At 49.6% G+C, this 25,357-nt stretch overlaps 2 protein-coding genes across 6 annotated transcripts in view; one reads left to right on the plus strand and one right to left on the minus strand.

Moving 5' to 3' along the window:
- Positions 1 to 1,813: 1,813 nt before the first annotated feature.
- On the minus strand, positions 1,814 to 22,152 carry cd79a (CD79a molecule, immunoglobulin-associated alpha). Its single transcript, XM_072266268.1, has 5 exons — positions 22,019 to 22,152; positions 11,842 to 12,093; positions 6,835 to 6,953; positions 5,272 to 5,337; positions 1,814 to 2,519 (listed from the first exon to the last, which is right to left on the minus strand). Exons 1-5 carry the CDS (start codon positions 22,068 to 22,070, stop codon positions 2,406 to 2,408), a joined length of 603 nt encoding a protein of 200 aa, XP_072122369.1. The 5' UTR covers positions 22,071 to 22,152; the 3' UTR covers positions 1,814 to 2,405.
- Positions 22,153 to 23,583: 1,431 nt separating this feature from the next.
- arhgef1 (Rho guanine nucleotide exchange factor (GEF) 1) overlaps positions 23,584 to 25,357 on the plus strand; it is a 129,918-nt gene continuing 128,144 nt past the window's right edge. For 4 of the 5 annotated variants that reach the window (XM_072266262.1, XM_072266264.1, XM_072266266.1 and 1 more), the window contains exon 1: positions 23,584 to 23,691. The gene's annotated coding sequence lies outside the window, so the exon portion shown is untranslated. Of the gene's footprint in view, positions 23,692 to 23,862; positions 23,962 to 25,357 lie in introns of those variants that run through there. The other variant, XM_072266263.1, reaches the window with a different exon arrangement.

Genomic DNA, 25,357 nt, shown 5'->3' on the forward strand with positions numbered 1-25,357 from the left:
TGGGGATTGGTGGGCACATGTGTGCTTCGTCTGCATATGTGCATGTGTGCTTGAGTATGCAAGCCTGCCTGCATATGTGTGTCGCAGCCCAAGGCGAAGACGTCCTCTCATGGCTGGTATTGAAGAGGAAGGTCAATGTCTGGGAAGTGGTCAGGATGAGGGGATCAGACGTGTTTGAACTCTGGGAGGACCCATGAGTTTGGAGGAGGAGTACCATGATGAGTCCAAGCGAGTAGTGTTTGATAGCCACGTACATAAAGGCACTGTACAAACTCAGCAAGTCAGATAGCATCCGCGGAGGGAAACGAAAAGACCCTTCATTAGGACTGGAAAGACGGAGGCAGAGGCAACTGGTGTAAAGAGGGGGAGGGACTGAGTGGTGCGTGAGAGGTGGACCCAGATGAGGGAGGGGAGTGATAGGTAGAGGTAGGATGGTGGGGGAGAGTGGGGACGATGTCAAGAGCCGGGAGGTGATGGGTGGAAGAGGAGACAGGGCTGAGGGAGGACAGTAGACCATGGAATAAAGGGAAGAAAGTGGAGAGAGAGGAATAGGTGGGTGATGGACAGATGGAGAAAGCAGGGGAGGGGAAAAAGGTGATCGTGACTGGTGAAGTAAGGTGGGGGGGCAGAGGTGAGTGATTACTGGAAGGAAGAGAAATTGATGTTCATGTCATCGGGTTGGAGGCTACCCAGTCTGAATATGAGGTGTTCCTTCTCCAACCTGCACCTGGCCTTGTTGTGGCAGTACAGGGGGCTGTGGGCGAACGTTTTGGTGCAGGAATGGGAAGTGGGTTTAAAATGGCTGACCATCAGGAGATTGCCAGGCAGTACAGTGAACACAGCAAAGGTGCTGGGCGAAGTGATCCCACACCACGCCCCTCCCAGAAGCGATGCACTCTGCTTGATAGACTTCAGGACAAGACTGTTGAACCCTGACGTCGAATTATACGTCAAATGTATCTAAGGCTAAAGGATTTAATCATCTTAGTTGCAGGGGAGAGGGGTGGACACAAGATGATATCTGTGGCCTTGTTTGAGAGTTGGTGTTGGGTGCTTGAGGACCAGGACTCTAGCTGGTGTACTGGTGTGTGGTGGAGACTCCGAGTGTTTGGGGAACAGGGTGTTGAGTCCAGCAAGGAATGGAGTGCCATTATGTTGGTGTTTAAAGGTGGGAGGTTTGAGGCAGGTTCAAATTTGTGATTGAGTAGATCTGGGGCAATTGGTTAGGAGATGTAGGTAGGCTAAAGGGTAAGAGGGTTAGAGTTTTGGACATTTGAGGTGGCTGGAGAGTGGGGGACAATGAGAAGGAAGGGTATTGTGAGGTTGGAGAGTGGGTGTGAAAAGCAGTGTGAAATAGGGGAGGGGAGGTTTGGGCAGAGGGTGGCTGAGTGGAGGTACAGTGTTAAAGAGTTTAGACTCTGAGCAACATGAACATTTTAGTTTTGGGGGAATTGGGTGGTCAGTCGAGGTCAGGATGGGCTATGTGCTGGGGTGGAGTTCACTGGAAACCCACTTCCCCCTCGCTCACTCCTTACACCTCCAAGGGGCACATTCAGGACAGTGGGGGCAGTAGGTACGTCAGTATTGAGGTTGAGAGGGTTGAGAGCTTTAGGTTCCTAGATGTAAACATGACCAGTAGCATGTCTTGCTCCAGCCTCCTTGATAATACAGCCAAGAAATCTTGTGTCTGGGGCGTGTTGACTGGACTCCCGCCTTTCCCTTGTCTCCACGACCCGTCCTGGATCACCACCTTCAGTGGACATTGCTGACCACGGTGATGGATGAGGAGAATAAATGTCACTCAAACAACATCTCAGAGCATCAAGCAGTGTTTATTGGCTCAGTGGAAGCAGGAGTGGTTGGAGGGGACGAAGTGAAGGGAAGCCAGCAGAGGGTGCAAAATGCCTTAATTTGCCTCGACAGGATGTGGGAGTTGAATTAGCTTTCCTCCCGGCCTCTCACCAGTGCAGACACAATGGAAAACAACCCAAAGGACTGAAGGCACTGGACCTTTCAGAACAACATTGTTGAATTCTGATGCAAAATTGTAGGCCAGATCTACACTGAAGCTAAAGGATTTAACAATCTTATTTGCAAGGTTGGACTTGGGGTGAAGCTCCCTCTACGCTGTCTCATTGCACACTCCCAGGATCAGGCACAGATTGAAGCACCCTCCATATTGCCCCATCAGACACTCCCAGAGTCAGACACAGACTGAAGTACCCTCTATATCATCCCATCACACACAGTTGAGATCAGATAGTCTACATGCCCTCCTGTGGGTGAATGAAGGTCAGTGCGGAGTGAATGGGTCCTGTGCCCTTGCCTACTTGCCAATAATGATGGGCAGTTAGCAAGAGGTGAGGGGTTGCCTACTGCAAGCGAGCGCCTCTCCTCGTCGAGCCTCAGGGCTTCTCCAGATCGACGATACTGCGGCGGCAGTTGGCCACGTCCTGGTACATGCTCTGCTGTCCTCGAGTGATGTCCTCGTACGTTGCCTGGTCATCCTGATTCAGGCCCTGTATTGGGAGGAGGAGAAGCGAGAGAGAGAATGAGAGAGAGGGAGTAGTGGAGTTGGAGAGGAAAAAGAAGGGGAGAAGAGGGGGAAAGAGAAATGTGTGAGAAAGAGGTGTGTGTGAGGAAGAGAGAGAGGAGATGAGAGAGAGAAAGTGTGAGTGAAAGATAGAGAGAGGAGAGAGAGAGAGAGATGCAAGAGAGAGAGAGGAGCGGGAGAAGTGAGAGGGCAGAGGAGGGAGCGGGGAGGCAGAGGGAAGGGCAGGGGAGAGAGAAAGAGGGAGAAAGGGAGAGATGGAGGAGAGGGAGAGAGAGGGGGGGAGGGAGAAGAGAGGGAGGGGGGAGGGAAGAGAGAGAGAGAGAGAGAGAGATTGATTGATTGATTCTACCTCTCACCCACACACTAGAGGTAGAATTCACAGTATCCATTTTAAGCCACAACAAGGGTCGCCCCTGTCACATCCCACAGCCAAAGACAGGGACGGCTGATGTGTTAATAAGCAATTAAAAAGCTGCTGGGAGGGTGGTGGGGTGCTTTCCAGGGCATGTGTGGGGGAGTGTTTGAGCCTGAGGACTGCGAAGGCAGAATTCAGGAGGAGGAAGAATTGGGATGCTCTTGTAGGGTGTTAGCATGGGATATGATGGAGCAAATGGCCTTGAAATTGAAAAGACTTGAATTGCCTGGTCTGCAGACCAAGTGCTAGGAGATGGGGTTATCACAGATGGCCTGATTTTATTCCCTGTGACTATGGCTCTGCACAGTGATGCCGCCCTAAGATTCTAGAGAAGCATCCCGCTCTTGACACCAATCCATTGAGGTCCGAAGTGGTTTGGGGCTGCAGACTACCTCGCCCTTGTCTGCTGTCCAGATGTGACATGGCCGATCTGTTTTGTCATCTAGTAGTGAGGGACTTTCCCAGTGGAGATCTCCTAATGAGGAATCCTCCCCTTTATACTGGGGACCTGGGCAAAAAGTGTTGCATAGGACAGTAGCATGTAACACAGTTGACTTCAGGAAGGCGAGGAGGGGTGTACATGCTCCTATCTACATCAACAATGCTGAGGTTGACAGAGTTGAGAGTTTCAAGTTGTCGGTGTGAACAACACCAAAAGTCTGCCCTGGTGCGTTCATGTTGACGCCATGGCCAAGAAAGCTCTCCAGTGCCTCTACTTCCTCAGAAGACTAAAGATATTTGGCATGTCCCCATAGACCCTCACCAATTTGCATCAATGCACTACGAAGAGCACCCAATCTCGATGCACCATTGTTTGGTGTGCCAACTGCTCTGCACGGGACCACAAGAACCTGCAGAGAGTTGCGGACACACAGCTCAGCACATCACAGAAACCAGCCTCCCCTCCATTGTCATTTCCCACTGCCTCAGTAAAGCAGCCAACATAATCAAAGACCCCACCCATCCTGAACATCCTCTCTTCTCCCCCCTCCCATCAGAATCAGGTTTATCATCACTGACAGACATTATGAAGTTTGTTGTTTTGTGGCATCAGTAAAGAGCAATACATAATAAAGATCTCTAGGCAGAAGATACAAAAGCCTGAAAGCATGTACCGCCAGGTACAAGGACAGCTTCTATCCTGCTGTTATAAGACTATCGAGCGATTCCCTTGTATGATGAGATCGACTTGACCTCACAATCCACTTCATTATGATCTTGCACTTTATCATTTTCCCTGCACTGCCCTTTCTCTGTAGCTGTTACTTCTTTCTCTGAATTCTCTTATTGTTTTACATTGTTCTACCCCAATACACCGTGTAATGATTTTGATCAGTATGAACAAGCTTTTCACTGCATCTTGGTTCACGTGACAATAGCGAACCATTACAAGTCATAAGTTGATTTAGGGACTTTCCAGCCATTTCTGCAGCCGGGAGGAGACAGCATATCACCTATGCATGGAGTGTGAGAGGTTGCAGCCTCTACTTGAGTATCCTCAGGGGCTGCTCCTTGAGATTTGGCCGCGCCTTATCCCCACGCTTCGGATGTTGGCTCACCCAGTGCGGACAGGAAGAGGTGGGAAGTCGCTCGGAGGGAGGGGAGGATCTCTTGGTAGGTAGCTCCTGGGACCAACCAAAATGGCCAAACATGGGCCGAGACACCAGGTGCATCGAGGGTTCCACTTTACGCCCATGCCTGTGTGTCCCTGAGGAAGGACATGGATACAACGGGGAATTTCTGGGAATGGAGAGCATCTCAGGTGCTCAAATGCATTTTGGATCATGATGATTGTATTATAATTTGAAACTGCAAGTAGTGTTTATTGTGAAACACTGAAGTAATATAGTACTGTGAATCTGTAATCACTGAAAAGCATGAAAGTGGATTTGGGATTAATGTTTGATCTGTACTTCAACACCATGCAGTCCACAGGATCTGAGAGTGAAATGGCAGCCACTGTGCATGGCCTTAGCACAAGGGAGACAACATGGGACAACAAACACAAAATGCTGGAGGAACTCAGAAAGTCAGGCAGCATCTCGGGAGGAGAATAAACAAGTTGATGTTTTGGGCCAAGACTCTACATTAGGACTGATCATTCTCCTCAGGCCTAAGGGGTTTCAGCCCAAAACGTTAAATGTTTACTTCTCTCCATAGAGGCTGCCCGACCTGCTGAGTTCCTCCAGCATTTTGTTATGTTGCTCTGGATTTCCAGCCTTTGTCTCTCTTTTGCATTTAGGATGGGAGAAACACAAACCTCAACTAAGAGGGGACGGTACAGGTGGGGAGGGTTTTGTACCTGATACAAATTCTCGTTTTCCTCCTTATAGCGCTGAATTCTCTCCTGTAGACTCCTCTGAGACTTCTGCAGGGGAAGATATTCACAGATATTGCAGATCAAATCATCTCTCAATTCTTTTCTGATGATTGAACAAGCTGAACAGTTGAAAAATAATTCCAGTGACTGTGCGGTTATCAATGCAATGAACAGCAGGTGTTATACCAAAAAGGCATAGAGCTCGAGCAAGATAAAATGACCCTGGGGTCAGACATACAGTGAAGCTCCCTCCACACTGTCCCACTTACACCATCCAATCACAAGCTCCTGAAGTCAGACACAGAGAGAAGTTCTCTCTACACCATCCCATCACACACTCCCAGGGTCAGACAGAGTGAAGCTCCCTCCACACTGTCCCATCACACACTCCCGAGGTCAGACACAGAATAAAGCTTCCTGTACACTGTCCTATCTCATGCTCCCAGGGTCAGACAAAGAGAAGCTCCCTCCACACTGTGCCGTCATACACTCCCGGGGTCAGACACAAAGTGAAGCTCCATCTACACCGTCCAATCCCAAGGTCAACATGGAATTAAACTTTTTCTACATTCTCATATCACCCACTGCCAGCGCCAGACACAAGTCCTGCCTCAGTATTGGATAATTGAGAGACGAAAGCTAGAAATCTTGAACAACACACACAAAATGCTGGAGGAACTCAGTTCGTCCGGCTCCATCTATGAAGGGGAATAAATGGTTGTTGATCCCAAATGAGACCCTTTCATCAGGACTGGAAAGGAAGGGGCAGAATTCAGAATAAGATGGTGGATGGAGAAGGAGTACAAGCTGGCATGTGACAGGCGAGACTAGGTGAGAGGGGATAGTGGGTGAGTGGGGGAGAGGAGAAGATGAAGTAAGAAGCTGAGATTGGTGGAAGAGGTAAAGGGCTGAAGAAGAAGGACTTTAATAATAGAGAACTGTGGACCATGGAAGAATGGGAAGGTGGGGGCGCAGGAGGTGGTTGGCAGGTGAACAAAAGAGAAGGAATGAGAAGTTCCGAGAAGAGGAGGATGGTTGAAGATGGGTGAAGGAGTCATCGATAGGATGGGTGAGGAATCCTTGCTAAAGGAGTTGGTTCGGAGATGGAAGTCACGGTGAGCATGCAAGTTATTGAGGTGTGCGCCCCAAAGGACAGAGGTAAGGACATTGTTGGGAACAGAATACACCTGACACTGGCCTCAGAGAGGGAGCTGACCTTTATCTTCTCTGCATGAACACTGGAGATGCAGGGGACTCCTCCCCTCGGGGACCATTTGTCCCAGGGCAGATCTACCTGTGCACACACACCAGTGTGGCCAAATGGATGGGAAGGGGTGCTCGGCTTCACTCTGTGCCTGACATTGGGAGTGTGTGATGGGATAGTGCGAAGGGAGCTTCACTTTGTGTCTCATCCTCCAAGGACTGATTACCACTCCAGGCAACAGTGGAGAGGCAGCAGCAACAGGAGATTGGGTCATCACCAACCATCACCTCTCCTGACCCTCACCGTTCCACACTCCCAACCCCCACCAAAGCCACGTTCACCTCTCGTAGAAGGATAGTCCCAGGGATGATAACACAACACAGCAGAAGCATCCCCTCCACCATCAGGATGATATTCTTCTCTGAATCCTTGAGGTTGAAGAGTCTTGAGTAAGGAAGCCCTGGGGCAGGGAGAGTAGAGCAGGGGGAGATGATGAGAAGTCAGAGTCAGAAACAGAATCAGATCACAAACTCATACACACCGAGTGCAGAGGCTCCAATGCACAGGGTCACAAGAGGCTGCTGAGGGTTGTGGAGTCAACTATCTCTATCATGGGCACAGCTCTCTCCACTGTCAATGGCATCTTCAGGAGACGGCACCTCAAGAAGCTGGCTTCTGATATTAAGGACCCTCACCATTCGGGACATGCCTTCTTCTCATTATTACCACTGGGGAGGAGGCACAGGAGTCTGAAGAACTGAAGATCCACACTTAATGATTCATGAACAACTTCATCAGATTTTTGAACAGCCCATGCACCCATGAACACTACCTCACTATTCCTATTTTTTTTGCACTGTATATTGATTTTTGTAGAGTAATTTTGTGTGTTCCTATGCACTGGAGCCTCCATATCAGACAATGACGCAACCAGTCAGAGTGCTCCCCACTCTACATCTGTAGAAGTTTGATGGAGCCTTTGGTGACACACCATACAGTGGTGTGCAGAAGTTTGGGCACCCCGGTCAAAATTTCTGTTACTGTGAATAGCTAAGCGAGTAAAAGATGAACTGATTTCCAAAAGGCATAAAGTTAAAGATGACACATTTGGCAAGTCTCGCAGCTTGTAAATGCTTTTCGTAACCAGCTAAGAGTCTTTCAATTCTTGTTTGGGGGATTTTCACCCATTCTTCCTTGCAAAAGGCTTCTAGTTCTGTGAGGTTCTTGGGCCGTCTTGTGGATTTTGAGGTATGTTTAGGTTCATTATTCTGTTGTTTAAGTGATCCTCTCTTCATCTTCGGCTTTTTTACAGACGGTGTGATGTTTGCTTCAAGAATTTGCTCGTATTTAATTGAATTCATTCTTCCCTCTACCAGCAAAATGTTCCCCGTGCCACTGGCTGCAACACAAGCCCAAAGCATGATCGATCCACCCCCATGCTTAACAGCTGGAGAGGGGTTCTTTTCATGAAATTCTGCACCCCATTTTCTCCAAACATACCTTTGTTCATTGCGGCCTATTTCTATCTTAACTTCATCAGTCCATAGAACTTGTTTCCAAAATGCATCAGGCTTGTTAGATGTTCCTTTGAACCTTTTGAATAGAACCTCAAAATCCACAATGGGCTACGTCAAGAGGCACGAGCTGAAGGTTTTGCCATGGCCCTCACAATCCCATGACCTAAACACCATCGAGAATCTGTGGGTAGACCTCAAAAGAGCAGTGCATGCAAGACGGCCCAAGAATCTCACAGAACCAGAAGACTTTTGCAAGGAAGAACGGGCGAAAATCCCCCAAACAAGAACTGAAAAACTCTCAGCTGGTTATAAAAAGCGTTTACAAGCTGTGCTACTTGCCAAAGGGGGTGTTACTAAGTACTGCCATGCAGGGTGCCCAAACTTTCGCTTCAGGCCCTTTTCCTTTTTTGTTACTGTATTTTGAAACTGTAGAAGATGGAAATAAAAAAGTAATCTTGCTTAAAAGATTAAAGAAATGTGTTATCTTTAACTTTATGCCTTTTGGAAATCAGTTCATCTTTTACTCACTTAGCTATTCACAGTAACGGAAATTTTGACCAGGGGTGCCCAAACGTTTGCATGCCCACTGCATCTACTCAATCTCCTGATGAAGCAGAGCTCGTGCTTCCTTGTGATTGCATCATTGTGTCAGGCCCAGGATAGATGTTGACACCCAGGAACTTGAAGCTGCTCACCTTCCCACTGCTGACTCCTCAATGAGGGCTGGTGTGTTTTCTCCTAACTTCCCCGTCCCGAAGTCCACAATCAGTCACTTGGTCTTGCTGATGATGAGAGCAAGTTTTTTTTTGCTACGACATCACTCAACCAAATGATCTATCTCACTCCTGCACACCTCTCATCACCATCTGAGATTCTGCCAACAGCTGTATCATCAGCAAATATATAGATGGTGTTTGAGTTATGACCAGACACACAGCCATGAGTGTAGACAGAGTAGAACAGTGGGCTAGGTACGCATCCTTGAGGTGTGCCAATATTGATCGTCTGCAGGAAGGAGTTGCTATTACTGATCTGCACTGACTGTGGTCTCCTGATGAGGATGTTGAGTATTCAATTGCAGAGGGAGTTACAGGGGTCCAGGTTTCGAAGGTTATTCATTAGTCCTGAGGGAATGACGGTTTTGAAGTGTTTTAAGAAGGCAATGATAATCCCGGTGCTGAAGAAGAGCAAGGTGGCATGCCTGAATGACTATCGACCTGTGGCTCTGACATCGACTGCTATGAAGTGCTTCGAGCGATTGGTTATGGCACACATCAACCACAGCCTACCGGTCAACCTCGACGCTTTGCAATTCGCCTACCGGAGCAACAGGTCAACAGCAGATGCCATCTCTCTGGCCCTACATTCCTCCTTAGAACACCAGGAGAATAAAGACGCATATGTAAAGCTCCTTTTCATTGACTACAGCTCTGCCTTTAATACCATCATTCCAAATAATCTGATTCCTAAGCTCTGGAACCTGGGCTTTAGCACTCAAATCTGCAGCTGGATCTTCAACTTCCTCCCAGACAGGACCCAGGCTGTAAAAATAGGGAACAAGCTCTCCTCTACAATCACTTTGAGCACCGATGCCCCACAAGGCTGTGTACTCAACCCTCTGCTGTACTCACTGTACACCCATGATTTTGTAGCCAAGTTTCCATCGAACTCAATATATAAGTTTGCTAATGACTCAACCATTGTAGGCCGTATCTCGGGTAACGATGAGTTTGAGTACAGAGAGGAAATTAAGAACCTGGTGGCAACGTCAGCAAGATGAAGGAATTGGTCGTTGACTTCAGAAGGAGTAGTGGACCACACGACCCCATTTACATCGGTGGTGCGCACGTGGAACAGTCAAAAGCTTTAAGGTCCTTGGGGTCAATATCACAAATGACCTGACTTGGTCCAACCAAGCAGAGTCCACTGTCAAGAAGGCTCACCAGCGCCTTTACTTCCTGAGAAAGTTAAAGAAATTTGGCCTGTCCCCTAAAACCCTCACTAATTTTTATAGATGCACCGTAGAAAGCATTCTTCTAGGGTGCATCACAACCTGGTATGGAAGTTGTCCTGTCCAAGACCGGAAGGAGCTGCAGAAGATCGTGAACACAGCCCAGCACATCACACAAACCAACCTTCCGTCCTTGGACTCACTTTACACCGCACGCTGTCAGAGCAGTGCTGCCAGGATAATCAAGGACATGACCCACCCAGCCAACATACTTTTCGTCCCTCTTCCCTCCGGGAGAAGGCTTAGGAGCTTGAAGACTCATACGGCCAGATTTGGGAACAGCTTCTTTCCAACTGTGATAAGATTGCTGAATGGATCCTGACCCAGATTTGGGCCGTACCCTCCAAATATCCAGACCTGCCTCTCAGTATTTTTTTGCATTACCTTACTTTCCCTTTTCTATTTTCTATTTATGATTTATAATTAAAATTTTTAATAGTTACTATCGATTTGTAATCCAGGGAGCACGAAGTGCAGAATCAAATATCGCTGTGATGATTGTACATTCTAGTATCAATTGTTTGACGACAATAAAGTATAAACTATAAGTACAGTCAGATACAGTTATATCTAGGCACAGTTAAATCCAGGTACAGTTACATCAGGGTAGACTTACTGCTAGGTACGGTCAAGGTCAAGTGCAGGGAGATCTCCTCCACACCCTCTCCAGAGAATTAATGCCAGATGATAAACCCAGCAAACTTTGTTGGGGAATTTCATTAGATGCGAGAGGAAACTGGAGCACTGGGAGAAATCCATATGGTCACAGGGAGAGTGTGCAAAACGCACACACCCACCCACCCCAGATCTGATAAAATTGAAACGCAAAATCCTGGAAGGGAGAGGTTCTGATGTCCATGAAGAGCCAATTTTGGGAAATGGGGCAGGAGGAAGGAGACAGGCTGGATCGTTGTGACATAGCACAAATTGGCATGAGGAACAAGGAGATACCTGCAGAGTGAAAGGCTCAAACTTGATACCAACGGGTACTTGGTTGGGGAGTTATTGGCAAGGAGATTGAAAGCTTAGTGACATGGCCTCAAGACAATAACCTTTCCCTCAGTGTCAGCAGAACAAAAGCTTTTTATTGACTTCAGGATGAGGGGTGGTGCACATGCCCCTGTCTGTGTTAAAGGTGCTGAGTTAGAGATGGTTGAGAGCTTCAGGTTCCTAGGGGTAAAAATCATAAATTGCTTGTCCTGGTCCAAGCACATTGTGGTCAAGAAAGTGCACCAGAACCTCACCTTTCTTGGGAGGCTAATGAAATTTGGCATGTCCCGTTAACCCTCAGCAATATTTACAGAGCACCATCGAAAGCATCCTATGACATGGAGACATCATGGCTTGTCATGGCAACTGCTATGGAAGCTGCAGAGGCTGTGGACATAGCTCAGCGTCACTGAAAGCAGATTCCATGGACTCTATCCACACTTCCTACTGCCTCGGGGAAACAAGCAACATAATTAAAGACTTTGCCCACCCCAGGCATTCTCTCTTCTCCCCCCCCCACTGATAAAAAAAGAACCTGAAAGCACGTACCACCAGGCTCAAGGACAGTTTCTATTTTAAGACTTGACCGCTTCCCAAGTATGGTAAGATGGACCTTTGACCTCCCAATCTTGTCGTGGCCCTCGCACCGTACCGTCTACCTTCCTCTGTAACTGTAACATTATATTTGGCATTCCGTACTGCCTCAATTGTCTGATGTATGGAATGAACTTTTGGATGGCATACACATGAAATCTTACACTGTATAGCAGGATGTGTGACAATAACGAAGCAATTCATTGATTAGCCTAGTCTCAGACTGAGACACTTACTGAAGACTCGCAGCCCGATTTCACAAGAGGTGTCATTGTTTGAATTGCGACAGCGGTAAATGCCAAGGTCGCTCAAACCCACGTTCTTCAAGATGAGCTGCCGGCCTTCCGAGTGGACAACATCCCATATGGAACTGTTGTAGGCCCTCTTTTCCCATTTGATGGCACCGTTAGGCTCAAGATGACAAGGCAGGATGGCTGTACCCCCAAACTCAGCTCGGACAGTGGGCGGTGGAATGCTCATCTCAGCCCCTGTGATTCAGAGCAAGGATAAGTTTGATCATGCAACTCTGTGCCAACTTGTGTACGCACACACAACCCAAGACATATACATATCCACACATGCATGAACATACCCACGCCAACACGCATACTTTCTAGTTGCTCTCTCTGTTCTTATTTGTTCACCTATCGTCTATTAGTGCATAGTATAGTGAGGATGGCTCCAGGGGCAGTATTTTGTTATGTGTGGGGGATATGAGAAGTCTGGGACACCACCTGCCTCCCAGATAACCACATCTGCACCAGGTGCACCAAACCACGGATCCTGAGAGATGTATTAAGGAACTGGAGCTACAGCTCAGTGACCTTCAACTCATAAGGGAGAATGAGGAGGTGATAGATAGGAGCTACAGGGAGGTAGTCACCCATAGGTTGCAGGGTAACTGGGTGACTGGAGAAGGAGTGGAAACGAACAGGCAGTGCAGAGTACACCTGTGGCAGTTCCCCTCAATAATAACTTCTGATTTTATTGAGGGGAGCCACATGACTGGGTCTCTGGCACTGAGTTTGGTGGTGTGTCTTTGAAGAGTAGAGAGGTGAGGAGGACTGCAGTGTTGTTAAGAGATTCTTTAGTCAGAGGAACAGGAATGAAGTTCTATGGGCCTGACAGAGATACCTAGATGGTATGTTGCCTCCCTGGTGCCAGAATCAGGGATGTCTCAGATTGTATCCATTGCATTCTCAAGGGTGTGGATGAGCAGCCAGAATTCTTGGTGGATATTGGTACCAATGACATAGGTAGATAACGTGAGCAGGGATTTTAGGGAATTAGGTAGAAAGCTGAGAAACAGGACCACCAGGGTAGTAATCTCTAGATGTGCCACATGCCGGTGAAAGTAAGAGTAGTATGACTTGGCAGGTGAATGTGTAGCTGAGGAATTGGTGCAGTGGACAGATTTATGGAGGTATAACCTGTATAAAAGGGACAGGTTACACCTGAACCCAAGTGGGTCCAATATCCTCAAGGGCAGGTTGGCTAGAGTTGTTCAGGTGGGTTTAAACTAATTTGGCAGGGGGATGGGAACTGTAGTGATAGTGTGCATGATGAGGTAGTTGGTTTACAAACAGAGGCAATGTGTATTGAGACTCACATGGAAAGGCTGATGATAGGGCAAAATTGCAGTCAACAGGATGAGTTGCAACGTAAAAGGTGGACAAAATCAAAAAAAAGTGAATACAGGACTAAATGTGATATATTTGAGTGTGGACTGTGCATGGAAGAAGGTTGATGAACTTGTAGCACAGTTACAGATTGGCAAGCATGATGTCGTAGACATCATTGAATCATGGCTGAAAGAAGATTATAGCTTGGAATCGAATGCCCAAGGATACACATTGTATTGAAAGGATTGGCAGGAAGTTAAAGGGTTGGCGTGGCTCTGTTGGTTAAAAAAGAAATTAAATCATTAGGAAGAGGTGACTTATGTTCGGAAGGTGTTGGATCATGGATAGAGTAAAGGAACTGCAAGGGTGAAAAGACCCTGATGGGAGTTATATACAGAACCCCAAACAGTAGTAAGGATGTGGTCTACAAATTAAAACGGGAGATAGAAAATGCATGCCAAAATGGCAATGTAACAATAGCCATAGGGGATTTCAATATGCAGGGCGATTGGGAAAATGAGGTTGGTACGGTATTCCAAGATGGGGAGTTTCTAGAATGCCTACAAGATGGCTTTTTAGAGCAGTTCCTGGTTGAGCCCACTAGGGTATCAGCTATTCTGGATTGGGTGTTGTGCAGTGGACCAGAATTGATTAGAGAGCTTAAGGTAAAAGAACCCTGAGGAGTAGGTGATTATAATATGGTCGAATTCACCCTGAAATTTGAAAAGGAAATGCTAAAGTCAGATGTATCAGAATTACAGTGGAGTAAAGGGAATTATAGAAGTATGACAGAGGAGTGTCAGAATTGGAAAGAACAATGGCAGGGATGACGGCAGAGCAGAAATGGCCAGAATTTCCAGAAGCAATTCAGAAAGCTCAGGACACATACATCCCAAAGAGGAAGAAGTAGTGTAAAGGCAAGATGAGACAATCGTGGCTAACAAAGGAAGTCAAAGCCAACATAAAAGCCAAAGGGAAGGCATATAATAGAGCAAAACTTAGTGGGAAGTTAGGGGATTTGGAAGCTTTTAAATACCAACAGAAGACAACTAAAAAAGTCATTAAGAAAGTGAAGATTGAATACAAAAGTAGGTTAGCCAATCATATTAAAGAGAATACCCAAAGCTTCTTCAACTGTAAAAAGTGTGAGAGAGGCAAGAGTGGATATTGGACTCCTGGAAAATGATGCTGAAGAGATTGTAATGGGGGACAATGAAATGGCAGATGTACTGAATAAGTATTTTCCATCAGTCTTCACTATTAAAGATACTAGCAGTATGGTGGAAGTTCCAGGTATCAGGGGTCATGAAGTGTGTGAAGTTACCATTACCAGGGAGAAGGTTCTTGGGAAACTGAAAGGTCTGAAGGTAGATAAGTCACCTGGACCAGATGGTGTACACCCCAGGGTTCTGAAAGAGGTGACTGAAGAGATTGTGGAGGCATTAATAATGATCTTGCAAGAAACCCTAGATTCTGGAATGGTTCTGGAGGATTGGAAAATTGCAAATGTCACTTCACTCCTCAAGAAGGGATGGAGGCAGAAGAAAGAAAACTATAGGCCAGTTAGTCTGACCTCAGTGGCTGGGAAGATGTTGGAGTCGATTATTAAGGATGAGGTCTCAGGGTACTTGGAGGCACGTGATAACGTAGACAGCATGGCTTCCTCAAGGGAAAATCTTGCCTGAACAATCTGTTGGAATTCTTTGAAAAAATAACAGGCAGGATAGACGAAGGAGAATCGGTTGGTGTTGTGTACTTGGATTTTCAGAAGGCCTTTGAAATGTGCCACAAAAGAGGTTGCTTAACAAGTTTTGAGCCTATGGTATTAAAGATTCTAGCATGGATAAAGCAGTGGCTGATTGGCAGGAGGCAAAGACTGGGCACAAAGGGAGCCTTTTCTGGTTAGTTGCCAATGACTAGTGGTGTTCCACAGAGGCCTGTGTTGGGACCGATTCTTTTTACGTTATATGTCAATGATTTAGATGACAGGATTGATCACTTTTTTGCGAAGTTTGCAGATGATACGATGATAGGTGGAGGGTAGGTAGTTTTGAGGAAGTGGGGAAGCTACAGAAGGACTTAGATAGATCAGGAGAATGGGCAAAGAAATGGCAGATGGAATATAGTGTTGGGAAATGTATAGTCATGCACTTTGGTAGAAGAAATGAAGGGTTTGACTATTTTCTAAATGGAGAGAAAATACAAAGGTCTGAAGCACAAAGGAATTTGGGAGTCTTTTTGTGGGATTCACTAGAGATTAATTTGCGGGCTGAGTGTGTAGTGAGGAAGGAAAAAGCGACAGTAGCATTAATTTCAAGAGGACTGGAATATAAAGGCAAGGATGTAATATTGAGGCCTCACTTGGAGTATTATGCACAGTTTTGGGTTCCTTATCTTAGAATGGATGTGCTGAAACTGGAGAGGGTTCAAAGGCGGTTCATGAAAACGATTCCCAGATTGAAAGGCTTATATATGAAAAGCGTTTGACGGCTCTGGGCCTGTATTTGCTGGAACTTAGAAGAATGAGTGATGACCTAATTGAAACTGATCTTATGGTGCAAGGCCTTCAGTGGATGTGAAGAGTTTCCTATGGTGGGAATGTCTAAAATCAGATGACACAGCATCAAAATAGAGGGGGGTTCCTTTTAGAGCGGAGATGAGGACAAATTTCTTTTGCCACAGGGTGGTGAGAATCTGTGGAATTTGTTACTGCAGGCAGCTGTGGAGGCCAAGTCTTTATGCATATTTAAGACAGAGGTTGATAGATTCTTGATTGGTCTGGGCATGAAGAGATGTGGGGGTGGGGGTGGGGAGGGAGGACATTGGGGCTGATGGGAAAAAATGGATCATGCATGATGAAATGGCAAATGGGTCAAATGTCCTAATTCTGCTCCTATATCTTATGGTCTTATACATACACAGGGTAAGGGTAAGGGGACACACAGACACTTGCTGCAAGTAAGATACAGAAGTGTTCTTATATGTCTGACAATGAACTCAACATTAACTTTGTCTTTGGCATTACCAGGGTACTGGCCAATATCGGTCTCCAACATGGACCCAACTCTCAAGGACATCTTTAAGCATTCTCAGACATTCTATGGCCTAACCATCTCAGACATGTCCTCTCCAGGAGCCTGAAGACCCACACTCAATGGTTCAGGAAGAGCTTCTTCCCCGCCGCCAGCAGATTTCTGAGCATGAACCCATAAACAATACCTCGTTGTTCCTTTATTTCTGCACATTTGTTGTTTTGTAATTCATTGTTATGTTCTGACTTTGCACTGTACCGCTACCGCAAAACATCAAATTTCGTGCCTTTTGTGATAATAGGCCTGATTCTGACTCACAGCCCGGCTCTTCCTATTCTATTAATTCCATTCTCCTGTGAATTTACATCACACATTAACATAATTTATCCATGCCTAGAGCCATATACGAGGTTAAAACAGTGAGGGGTACACTCAGCAGGTCAGTTGGCATCTGTGAGAAGAGAAACATAGTTAATGTTTTAAAGTTAAAGTAAATATCGAAGAAGCTAAATTACTGAACAGGTCAGTCAGCATCTGAGAGGAGAGAGGATGTTCCAGATGGATAATCTCAGAATCAATATCAGAATCAGAATTAATATCACTGAAATACAGTATGCCATGAAATTTGTTGTTTTGCGGCATACAATTAATTTGTTATGGACAACACTCCCACATCACTACATCCTCACCACCCGTCCCGTTCTCACTGAGGTGGGGCAGTAGTCAGTTGGAGAGCTGCTCCCACACCACAAGCACCCATAGGGAACAGCACACATACAAATTGCCCCTCTGGGATCACTGCACATACCCTCTGCCTGTCTGGGAACATCACACATACCCTCTGCCCATCTGAGAACATCACACATCCCACTGCCCATCTGGGAAGATCACACATACCCACTGGTCGTCTGGGAACATCGCATGTACCCACTGCCCGTCTGGGAACATCACACGTACCCACTGCCTGTGTGGGAACATTGCACATATCCTCTGCTTGTCTGGGCACATCACATGTACCCATTGCCCATCTGGGAACATCGCACGTACCCACTGCCTGTCTGGGAACATTGCACATACCCACTGCCCGTCTGAGAACACCCACATACCCACTACCCATCTGGGCATATCGTATATCCCACTTGCCGTCTGGGAACATTGCATGTAACCACTGCCCATCTGGGAACATCACACATACCCACTGCCCATCTGGGAACATCGCACATACCCACTGCCCGTCTGGGAACATCACACATCCCACTGCCCGTCTGGGAACATCACACATCCCACTGCCCGTCTGGGTGGATCACACATCCCTATTGGCTGTCTGGGAATATCGCACATAACCACTGCATGTCTCGGAACATCGCACGTACCCACTGCCTGTCTGGGAACATTGCACATACCCACTGCCCATCTGAGAACACCCACATACCTACTGCCCATCTGGGCACATCACATATCCCACTGTCTGTCTGGGAACATTGCATGTAACCACTGCCCATCTGGGCACATCGCACATCCCCCTGGCCGTCTGGGAACATCCACATACCCATTGGCCTTCTGGGAACATGGTACATATCCACTGCCTGTGTGGGAACATCGCACATACCCTCTGCCTGTCTGGGCACATTGCATGTACCCACTGCCCGTCTGGGAACATCACACATACCCTCTGCCCATCTGAGAACATCACACATCCCACTGCCCGTCTGGGTGGATCACACATCCCTATTGGCTGTCTGGGAATATCGCACATAACCACTGCATGTCTGGGAACATCGCACGTACCCACTACCTGTCTGGGAACATTGCACATACCCACTGCCCATCTGAGAACACCCACATACCTACTGCACATCTGGGCACATCACATATCCCACTGTCTGTCTGGGAACATTGCATGTAACCACTGCCCATCTGGGCACATCGCTCATCCCCCTGGCCGTCTGGGAAAATCCACATACGCATTGGCCTTCTGGGAACATCGTACACATCCACTGGTCACCTGGGAACATCCACATATCCACTGCCCATCTGGGAAGATCGCACATACCCACTGGCCGTCTGGGAACACCTTGCCTACCCACTGGCCGTTTGGGAACATCCCATGTACCCACTGCCCATCGGGGAACATCACACATCCCACTCCCCATCTGGGAACATCACACATCCCACTGGCTGCCTGGGAACATCACACATCCCACTGCCCGTCTGGAAACATCACACATCCCACTCCCCATCTGGGAACATCACACATACCCACTGGTCATCTGGGAACATCATACGTACCCACTGCCCATCTGGGACCATCACACATATCCTCTGCCTGTCTGGGCACATTACATGTACCCACTCCCCATCTGGGAACATCGCACATACTCACTGCCCATCTGGGAACATCGCACGTACCTACTGCCCATTTGGGAACATCGCACGAACCCACTGCCTGTCTGGGAAAATTGCACATACCCATTGCCCGTCTGAGAATGCCACACATACCCACTGCCCATATGGGCACATCGCACATACCCACTGCCTGTCTGGGAACATCACACATACCCACTGCCCATCTGGGAAAATCACACATACCCACTGCCTGTCTGAGAACATCACACATCCCACTGCCCATCTGGGCGCATCACACATCCCTATTGGCTGTCTGGGAATATTGCACATAACCACTGCACGTCTGGGAACATCGCACGTACCCACTGCCTGTCTGGGAATGTCGCACGTACGCACTGCCTGTCTGGGAATGTTGCACATACCCACTGCTCATCTGAGAACACCCACATACCCACTGCCCATCTGGGCACATCGTATATCCCACTGGCTGTCTGGGAACATTGCATGTAACCACTGCCCATCTGGGAACATCACACATCCCACTGCCCAACTCGGCGCATCACACATCCCTATTGGCTGTCTGGGAATATCGCACATACCCACTGGCCTTCTGGGAACATTGCACATATCCACTGGTCGCCTGGGAACATCCACATATCCACTGCTCGTCTGGGAACATCCACATATCCACTGCTCGTCTGGGAAGATCGCACATACCCACTGGCCGTCTGGGAACATCTTGCCTACCCACTGGCCGTTTGGGAACATCCCATGTACCCACTGCCCATCTGGGAACATCACACATCCCACTGGCCGTCTGGGAACATCACACATCCCACTGCCCATCTGGGAACATCACACATCCCACTGGCCGTCTGGGAACATCACACATCCCACTGCCCATCTGGGAACATCACACCTACCCACTGGCTGTCTAGGAACATCCACTTACCCACTGACTGTCTGGGCACAATGCATGGCAGCTGCCGACCAGTTCTTCTAGGAGGAGGATGTGAAACCTGCTCTGTGCTTGTGGTTGTGGCGACGGAGCTTCTGATCGATGCCGCCCCCCCCCCCGCCTCCCCATTACAGTCACCTGCTCCCGTCCAGCCTCAGACACCACCACACTGAATCCAAATCCCAGGGTAGTTAGGGGGAGACCTCGGGGCGGGGGGAGGGGTGAAGAGAGAGCGCTGTGGGAGAGACAGTGAGGAGCGAGCGCTGTGGGAGGGGCATTTAGAAGGAATGCTGTGGGAGGGTGGTGAGCAGAGACTGGTGTGGGAGGGTGGTGAGCAGAGACTGGTGTGAGAGGGTGGCGAGGAGGGAGCGCTGGGGAGGGCCGGTGAGAAGGGAGGGACAATACTGAGATAGGTGTGTGTGTGTGTGCTTGCACTGTTGCCAACTGTTTGTATCGGGTGTCCCGCGGCAGGATATGTGTGTTCAGGAGTTGTGAAGGTCGCTCCATCCCTTGGGAGGTGAGGAAAGTTCAGAGGAACAATCGATTCGTAGTTGGAACATGACACTGGCGGCCGGTTCAGGAATCCCCCTGCAGCTCCTTCCTGCTGTACTGAGCGAATTTCAGAGAGTGTGTGCGTGTACGCGTCTGCAATTGTGTACGTGTGTGTGTTTGTGTGTCTGTGTGCGTTTGTGTTTGTGTGTCTGTCTGTGTTTTGCGTGTGCTTGTGTGTGTGTGTGTGCATGTATGTCTTTCCGTGTGCTTGAGTGTGTTTGTGTGTGTGTGTGCGCGCTTTTGCGTGTGTTTTTGCATGTCTGTGTGTGTGTGTGTGCGTTTGTCTTTGTGTGTGTATATGTGGAACATGTCCTCCATTGAGGGTGTGAGAGTGAGTGGGAGACTAGAGACTAATCTCTCATCTCAAACATACTGGGAACTCAACTCTGCCTCTTGCTCTCTGCCCCGCACTCCTCGACTCTCTCTCTCTTCACAGCATGCTCTGTCCCTTCCTCCCCAGTTCCCTTTCCTACCACTTTCCCACTCACTCCCCTCTGTTCCTTATGCTCACCTCCTTTTCACCTATTTCTTCTCCTCCCCTCCGCACCCGGCCTCTTCTCAGCTATCCTCTCCCTTCCTCTCTGCCTCCCTCACCCACCACCTTCTGCTCAACTCTCCTATCACTCTCTCTCCCCATTTTCCTCCCCATGTCCCCATGCAAATCTCCCCTCTACCCCCTCACCCCACCATTCCCTGCTCAGCTCACTCTCCCTTCCCTTTGCACCCTTGTCCTTCCCTCTCCCATCTCCTCCTCCTCAAATCTTCCACTCCCCCTCTTTCCCATCTCCCTACCCACTCCCACCTCCCTCTCCTTGCCCGCCACACCTTTCCTCTTCTACTCCATCCCCCCTCCATTTCCTTCCCCTTCCCTCTTCCTCTTCTTCACCTGCTCTCTTCCTACCTCCCTCACCCACCACCAGCACCTTGTGACTCCCCGCACACCTCTGACCCACCACCCCCCCACTCTCGAATCTAGTACCTGCCACATCACCCAGTGGTTAGGACCACTGCCCACTTCTGATCCAAATAGGAGCGACCAGGCTGCATCAATAGCAGGGACTGCCCAGGGTCTCAACACTGAGAGATTCCAGAGGGCACAGCCTCAGAATGAAAGGATGGCCCTTCAGCATGGAGCTGAGGAGGAATTTCTTTAGGCAGAGGGTGGCGAATCTGTGGAATTTGTTGCCACACGTGGCTGTACAGATCAAGTCACTGGGTGTATTCAAAGTGGAGGTTCATATGGTAGTGTCATGGTTAACACTATGTTTTACTGTGAGAATGGGTTTGATTTCTGCCCCTGTCTGTACTTTCTGCTCGTAGCTGAGCGGGTCTCCTTCCACATTCCAAAGGCTTACAGGTTAGGATTCTGGTTCGGGTTCGGGCTAGTGAATAGTGGGCACCAGAAACGTGGCAACACTTATGGGCTGGCTGCCCCCAGCACAACCTTCACTAGTTTGATTTGATGCAAACGACACGTTTCACTGTATGTTTCGATGTACATGTGACAAATGTAATCTTCTCTAACTTCTTGATTAGTTAGGGTGCCACAGGATAAAAGGAGAGTAGAGTTGAGAGGAATAATAAATCAGCCATGATCGAGTGGCAGAGCAGACTTAATAGGCCATAAGGACTAATTCTGCTCCTGTATTTGAAGACCTTATGGTCCATGGACTAAATCACCTCTGAGTATTATCGGACCTGGTGTGGAGATGTTGTGATCATTTTCTTGCCTACTGAAGACCACCTTTCTCGGAAGAAGACGGACCAAGATGTCACAGATCAGCCATTCTCGAAGACGAGGAAACCTCCCAACCGCCCAACAAAACCAACCCAAGTCTGAACAGGCAATCTTCAATTTCCCCTCCACTCCACCTCTCGTCCCATTCCCATCTCCCAGACTCACCGGAAATGAAGGCCACTGTTAACAGGAGCTCTGGTATTGAGAAACGGACCATGGCAGAGAGGGGCACGCAGACAAACTGACCCAGCACGGTATCGCAGAGAGAGCTGAGAACCCACGCCACCTGGGCTGACAGGATGTTTACTCGCTTTCTGCGCCTGGGGAGTTGGGGGGTGGTGAAGAGGGTGGAGATGGGAGCAGATGTCTCTCTGCGCCTCAGTAGCTCTGATCTGCTGAAGCGGAACACAGCAGCAACATAGTGCCCAACAGTACACTTCCCCACTGGTGTGAAGACACACTTGCTGATGGGAGGGTGTGGGGAAAGCTCCCCCAAGTGTCCAAAGTCAGGAGTGTGTGATGGGACAACATTGCCTGAGATTCACCCTGTGTCTGACCCTGGGTATGTGTGATGGGACGGTGTGGAGGGAGTTTCAGTTTGTCTCTGACCCCGCGAGTGTGTGATGGGATGGTGTGGAGGGAGTTTCACTCTGTATCTGACTCCAGGAGTGTGTGATGGGACAGCATCGCCTGAGATTCACTCTGTGTCTGACCTTGGGTATGTGTGATGGGATGGTGTGGAGGGAGTTTCACTCTATGTCTGACTCAGGAAGTGTGTGTGATGGGACGGAATGGAGGGAGTTTCACTCTGTGTCTGACCCCTGGAGTGTGTGATGGGACAAAGTGGAGGGAGCTTCACTCTGTGTCTGACCCTGGGTATGTGTAATGGGATGGTGTGGAGGGAGTTTCAGTTTGTCTCTGACCCCGCGAGTGTGTGATGGGATGGTGTGGAGGGAGTTTCACTCTGTATCTGACTCCAGGAGTGTGTGATGGGACAGCATCGCCTGAGATTCACTCTGTGTCTGACCCTGGGTATGTGTGATGGGAGCTTCACTTTGTGTCTGACCCCGGGAGTGTGTGATGGGACAGTGTGGAGAGAGCTTCACTCCCTGTTTGACCCTGGGTATGTGTGATGGGATGGTGTGGAGGGAGTTTCACTCTATGTCTGACCCAGGAAGTGTGTGTGATGGGACGGAATGGAGGGAGTTTCACTCTGTGTCTGACCCCTGGAGTGTGTGATGGGACAAAGTGGAGGGAGCTTCACTCTGTGTCTGACCCTGGGTATGTGTGATGGGATGGTGTGGAGGGAGCCTCACTCTGTGTCTGACCCCTGGAGTGTGTGATGGGACGGTGTGGAGGGAGCTTCACTCTGTGTCTGACCCTGGGTGTGTGTGATGGGATGGAGTGGAGGGAGTTTCACCTTATGTCTGACCTAGGAAGTGCGTGCGATGGGACGGAGTGGAGGGAGCTTCACTCTCTGTCTGACCCCGGGAGTGTGTGATGGGAAAGTGTCGAGCAAGGGTTCCCAAGATTTGTTTCTGCCCTGGACCCTTTCCATCAAACGAGGACCCATCGCAATAAGCGACCCCAGGCTGGTGTAGAGGGAGCCCCACTCTGGGAATGCGTCACGGGCCCGAGGGTGTGGAGGGAGATTCGATCGCCGTCCCCGCCACTGCGATCGGGGGACGGGGAGGAGGAGCGGCTCCCATCAGCTGTCTGGGTTGCCACGTGACCGGTCTGCTCGGGGAGGAAGTCGGGCTGAGCAGCCGCTCTCGACTGCTTCCTGCCGAGACTTCACCAAACTTTGCTGTCAGCTAGATTGAGCGGCGGGACCAAAGGTAAGCTGGCGGTTTTCCAGCTCCTCTTTCCTCGGCCGTGGGACCTGTGCGAGCGAGTGGGGTGGGGGGGCGAGCGACGGAGGGACAGAGGGACAGAAAGAAGCAAGCGGGAGGAGTGTGAGTAAATTGTGCTCTCACCCTCTCTCCCCCTCTCTCCCCCTCTTCTGTCAGAGGGAGCCGCTCTGTGACAGGAAGTGTGCGCCGACTGCCTGAAGTCTTTGCCGTTTTCTGCCACAGTGGGATTGTTTAACGTGCGCCGGAGGCCGGAAGGTGAATCCTATGTTTAGACCCGACTGTATCTGCAGTTCCGCAGCCCGCAGTCCAGCAGTTTGAAGCCGTGGGTCGGGAAAGTCAGAGAGGGGAGAGAAAGAGGGAGGGTGGGCGGAGAGATAGGCGTAAGAAAGTGGAGGGCGAGCAAGTGACGGCGAGGGAGAGTGACTGTGAGGTGGTGGGAAGCAGAATGAAAGGTGGTGAGAAGGCAGACAGAGTGAGGTGGTGTGGGCGGAGGGAGAGTGAGGGAAAGAGGTGGTGAGGGTGGAGGGAGAGAGTGAGGTGGTGAGGGTGGAGGGAGAGAGTGAGGTGGTGTGGGTGGAGGAAGAGAGTGAGGGAAAGAGGTGGTGAGGGTGGAGGGAGAGGGTGAGGTGTGGGCAGAGGAAGAGAGTGAGGGAAATGTGAGGGTGGAGGGAGAAAGTGAGGTGGTGTGGGCGGAGGAAGAGTGAGGGAAAGAGGTGGTGAGGGTGGAGGGAGTGAGAGATGGTGTAGGCTGAGGGAGAAAGTGAGACGATGCAGTGAGATGTAGAGGGGGGAGAGGTAAAGGGGAGAGATGGAGAGAGGGAGCGGGATAGATGGCGAGAGAGGGGGAGAGAGATGGTGAGAGGCAGAGAGAGAGGGGAGAGGTGACGAGAGAGGGAGAGATGGGGAGAGGCAGAGGGAGAGAGGGAGGGAGAGGGAGAGAGGCAGGGCGAGGGAGAGATGGGGAGTGATGGCGAGAGAGAAAGGCTGAGGGGGCGAGAGGGAGAGGTGGTGAGAGGCAGAGAAGGGGCGAGGTGGAGTGAGGGGGAGAGGCAGAGAGAGAGGGCAAGAGGTGGGGTGAGGTGGCGAGAGGTGAGTGGGGGCGAGAGGGGGCGTGGTGGCAAGAGACAGAGTGGGGAGGTGGGGAGAGAGAGAGAGAGGCGGGGCGGGAGAGGGAGGGAGAGAGGGGGAGAGAGAGAAAGGTGGGGCGAGGGAGAGATGGCGAGAGAGAGGGCGAGGGGCAGAGAGGGAGAGGTGGTGAGAGGCAGAGAAGGGATGAGACGGAGCAAGGGGGAGAGGCGGAGAGAGAGGGTAAGAGGCGGGGTGAGAGGGTGAGGTGGCGAGAGGGGGCGTGGTGGCAAGAGGCAGAGTGGGGAGGCGGAGAGAGGGGTCAAGGCGGTGAGAGAGGGAGAGTGAGGGGGAGAGATGGCGAGAGCTGGAGAGATGATGAGAGAGGGAGAGTGAGGGGGAGAGTGGCGAGAGGGCAGGAGGTGGAGGGTGAGAGGCGAGGGAGAGGGAGCAAGATGATGAGAGGTGGAGAGAGAGGGCGAGAGGCGAAGTGAGAACGGGAGAGATGGCGAGAGGCAGGGGGGAGAGACAGATGGTGAGAGGCGGAGAGAGAGAGGCAGTGAAGGGCGGAGGGCGAGACGGAGAG

Source organism: Mobula birostris, chromosome 8 (assembly GCF_030028105.1).
Source record: "Mobula birostris isolate sMobBir1 chromosome 8, sMobBir1.hap1, whole genome shotgun sequence".
Taxonomy (NCBI): Eukaryota; Metazoa; Chordata; class Chondrichthyes; order Myliobatiformes; family Myliobatidae; genus Mobula; species Mobula birostris.